At 41.2% G+C, this 4277-nt stretch overlaps 1 protein-coding gene across 1 annotated transcript; it reads right to left on the reverse strand.

Moving 5' to 3' along the window:
• Window positions 1-1336: 1336 nt before the first annotated feature.
• On the reverse strand, window positions 1337-2719 carry LOC117294729. Its single transcript, XM_033777242.1, has one exon. It carries the CDS (start codon window positions 2717-2719, stop codon window positions 1337-1339), a length of 1383 nt encoding a protein of 460 aa, XP_033633133.1.
• Between the last annotated feature and the right edge of the window lie 1558 nt (window positions 2720-4277).

A 4277-nucleotide genomic window follows, 5' to 3' on the forward strand; every position in this document is an offset into this window, starting at 1 on the left:
TAAAAGGCTATGGGGAAAAAAGGAGACGGCAAAACAAAAGGTTTATTAGTCGTTTCCTTCTTGGATGTTCAGACCATGGGGTTGAATGGTCTGGAGGCGTCTAATCCAGAGTTTCTCCCTACTCAAACGCACAGTCTCTCTGTGGTTGCCTAGTGCCTCTATGCCCTGTAAAATCATGTCAGAAATGGAGTGATTAGGAAGATTGAAGTTATGACCTACAGGTGTATCTAGCTTTTGGGTCTTGACTGTAGATCTGTGGCCGTAGAAACGCCTCTTGAGTGTAGTTCTTGTTTCACCTATATATTGAACACCACATGACTCTGCAAGATATGAGATAAATGAGATTAGTGGTGGTGCAGGTGACATGACCCCTTGTCTTATGGGTGGTACCGCCGGTGTTACTGGTGAAGGAGTCCGATTCCCTGATGCGTTGTCTACAGACGATGCATTTGGAGATGTTGGAATACCTAAAAGTTCCCTGTGGTAGAGGGGGATTAACATCATCATTAATGGGAGGGACTTCTGCTCGGACAATGATACCCCTGAGACTTGGTGGGCGTCTGTAGGCAACTATGGGTTCTTCCTGCACAGCACGTTGAAGTCGATCTGATGTGTGAAGAATATGATGGTTAGAACTGGTTATTTTACGAATGGGAGGAAGTGAGGGGTGGAAAGTGACAACAAAAGGAACTTTCCCCGTTGGACTCTGTTGTTTCTTGGGTCCTTTGGAAAGTACTGACTCCCTAGAACGAGCCTTGACTTTCTGGATAGCTCGATGGACTGCTAGAGAGCTATGACCCCTGGAAACAAGGTGTTTCTTAAGTTCCTGTGAGTGGTGGATAAAATCAGAATCATTAGAACAGATTCGACGGAGTCTGAGGGCCTGAATGTAGGCTATGCTGGTTTTGCAGTGTCGGGGGTGACAGCTAGTGGAATGTAGGTATTGGTGTTTATCTGTGGGTTTAACGAAGAGATCTGTGGTTAAGCCTTCATCCGTCTTGAGAACCTTGACATCCAGAAAGTGTGTATCCTTGGTTGAGTATTCGCTCGTGAATTTGATGGTCCTGTGGAAGGAATTTATGTGATTAATGAAAGCTTTGAGGCTTGCTTCATCGCTTGTCCAGATGAAAAAGATGTCATCGATATAGCGCCACCAGACGCAGGGACGGCAAGGGGCTGATGCCAACATGCTCTGTTCAAGATGGCTCATGAAAAGGCACGCCATTGATGGTGCCATACGTGTGCCCATTGCAGTGCCCTGTACCTGTAGGAAATTCTTACCCATGAAAGAAAAGTTGTTTTTTGTTAGAACATGTTGCATGAGGGATACAACGTCTTAAATGGGCGGTGATGTGTGACCACTCTTAGCCAGAGCTGAAGAGCAGGCAGCAATCCCTTCATCTTGGGAAATGTTGGTGTATAGAGAGGTTACATCAAAAGTACCGATGATGGCTGTGTTAGGGACCTGCTTCTGAATACCTGCGATTTTGCGGAGAAAATCTGGAGTGTCATGAATGTATGATGGAATCTGCGGCATTAACGGCTTGAGAAAACTGTCAACAAAAAGAGAAATGTTCTCAGTGGGGGAACCATTGCCAGATATGATGGGTCTTCCTGGGTTGTCTGGTTTATGTATCTTTGGAAGGAGGTAAAACCTGGCTGTTCTACAGTCGACCAGGGAGAGAAACTTGTGAGCTTTCTTGGAGAGGTTGTCACGGTCATGCATTTCGTCCAGTGTTTGTTGAATCTCCTTTGATAAGGTGCCTGTTGGATCAGTGTCAAGTGGTTTATAATTAGTTTGGTTGTTCAGTTGTCTCATGGCTTCATCGATGTATTGCTGGCGGCCCATGACAACTACAGCAGAGCCCTTGTCGGCTGGCTTGATGATGATGTCTTTCCGTGCTCGTAGAGTCTTCAGAGCCTCACGCTCTTCTCTAGGGAGGTTGTCATGAGTCCTGTGGGTAGAATGATCATTCGAGTTAATTTGTGAACTAACAACCTGCACGTAAGTTTCAAGGGAAGGAACACGGTTCTTAGGTGGTACCCATTTACTCTTGCAGTAAAATGGCTCAGGATCCATGGGTGATGAGTCGAGGAAGAATTCACGGAGTCGAATTCTACGGTAGTAGTCAGTAAGGTCCTGACTAAGCTCAGCCTGATTAACTGTGGGAGGAGTGGGGCAGAAGTTGAGTCTCTTGGAGAGAAGGTCATTTTCTGCATCTGAAAGGGTACATGGTGAGAGGTTAATTACTGTGGATTGAGGGGCCGACGGTTCAGCTTCAGTGGGTACATTGCGTTTGAATCGTCTCCGTCTGTGATGCTGCTGTTTGAAGACAAGACGACCAATCTTGCCATTTCTCCTAGAAATCAGAACATATTCAAGTTTAGTTAAACCAGCATCGATCTCACTGTTGAATTGCTCAAAACGGGCACTTGAGCAGATGGACCGAAGTTCCGCTTCAAGATAGGATATATCTCGGTTGAAGCTGTTGAGACAAACATCACAGTGTTCTGTTAGAATACGAATGAGACTAAGTGAAGTACTATGGAGTGTGTTGTTCCACTGTCTGCGGAGTGGGGTACACAAGGACCCAAGGGCTGGGTCAAATTTCACCTGTAAACGTGTGGGAATGAAACGGGTTAGATACGAATAACGTAGTGCTTTCTCTTTTAGTTTCCTAAGTTCCTGAAACAAGCGAACGCAACTTTGGTTAGACATGGTGAAAAAGAAAACAAACAGGAACAAATCTGCAGAGAAAAGCAATAAAAAAATGTTAATAAACTGAGGCTGGCGGTAACACCAAGGGATGATAATCTAAAGAGGAGTAGGGGTGGTTCTGATATGTTAAGTTGACAAAGACATGAAGAAACTGGGGGAGGAAAACAACATTAATATACAAAAGGGAAGTGCACTAAAAAGGAAACAGATTTTAGTGAAAATGCAGGGTGTATAGAGTAAACCTGCAGGGGGAGAAAAACTGTGGTTAATTATACACGGGGGAAGAACTCATGAAGGGAAAAAAGGACATGATGAAACAAGTAGGGAAACAAACGGGAAAACAAAAGTGCTGAAACAAAAGTTCAAGCAACCTGCCACAACGAAAAACAAGCAAACAAATGAAGAAACCTGTGGAGAAATATAGTATATTTAGTAATTGAACATAGTCAAAAAGGAAATGGGAGAAACACATTGGTTATTATATATGGAGAGAAGGCAATGAGAGAAAGAAAGAACAAACTGTGAAATACAACCAACAAATAAGACAAAATGTAACAAGAAACCAGGGAGGTAAGGAGGACCACCAAAGGGATACTGCAACATAGGAATATAGATGAGAAAATACAATTAGCTGTTGCAAACAACTTACCAACCAAATGGACCGAGAGTATAAATGCAAAAAAAAGTTAATGCCCTGACGTTTCTATTTTCTCGTGTCTATAAATAGCTCGAATCCCCCACCGACGTAAACAGATTGTGTTAATGACGTTAATAGCAAGCAGAAATAGCCCACTGCGCCTGCGCGATCGTCTGGTGTAATTAAATTGTACGAGGCGATTAGCATATGGCTACTGAATAATATATTGAACTGCGTTAATACGCTCTCTTTGGCAACAGTTGCAGTTGAGTTGACACCGCTATCAATCAAGTATATATATTTGTTCTTCAAAAATGAAATAACGATTTGTTGTTATAAGGGAGGATTAACACTTTAGGTGTGACGTTTCAGTGTTATGGGCCGTAAAATTCGCACGAAAAAGGATTGTAAATAGCTTCGATTGTAGAATGTTTAACAGGTTTTATTACAATGTGTTTTCAGAAACCGACTTGTATACTTTGGTCTATAATGAGATTATAATGATGTTGAATTATCCAACATTCGTTGTAGATTTAATCAATGCAACTGTTATTGGAAATCAAATTACTGAGAAGTTTTAACAAAGGAATTGTAGTAAGATTATATATGTTGAAATATTTATCCAATATTTGTTAAAGATTTATTTAGTCGATACAAATGTTATTGAGCAAAGGGATTAGATTTTATTTGTTAAAATAAATATCCATTATTTGTTACAGATTTATTTAGTCGATACAAATGTTATTGGAAATACATAATTTCTACGAAGTTTGATTAAAGGAATTGTACTAATATTATACATCTGAGAAATAAATCCATTATTTGTTACAGATGTAGTCGATATACATTTTATTGGAAATACATATTATTGAGAAGTTTGAACAAAAGAGTTCTTTCCATTTTTAGAAAACATCCGCGTTT

Source organism: Asterias rubens, chromosome 9 (genome assembly GCF_902459465.1).
Source record: "Asterias rubens chromosome 9, eAstRub1.3, whole genome shotgun sequence".
Lineage (NCBI taxonomy): Eukaryota > Metazoa > Echinodermata > Asteroidea > Forcipulatida > Asteriidae > Asterias > Asterias rubens.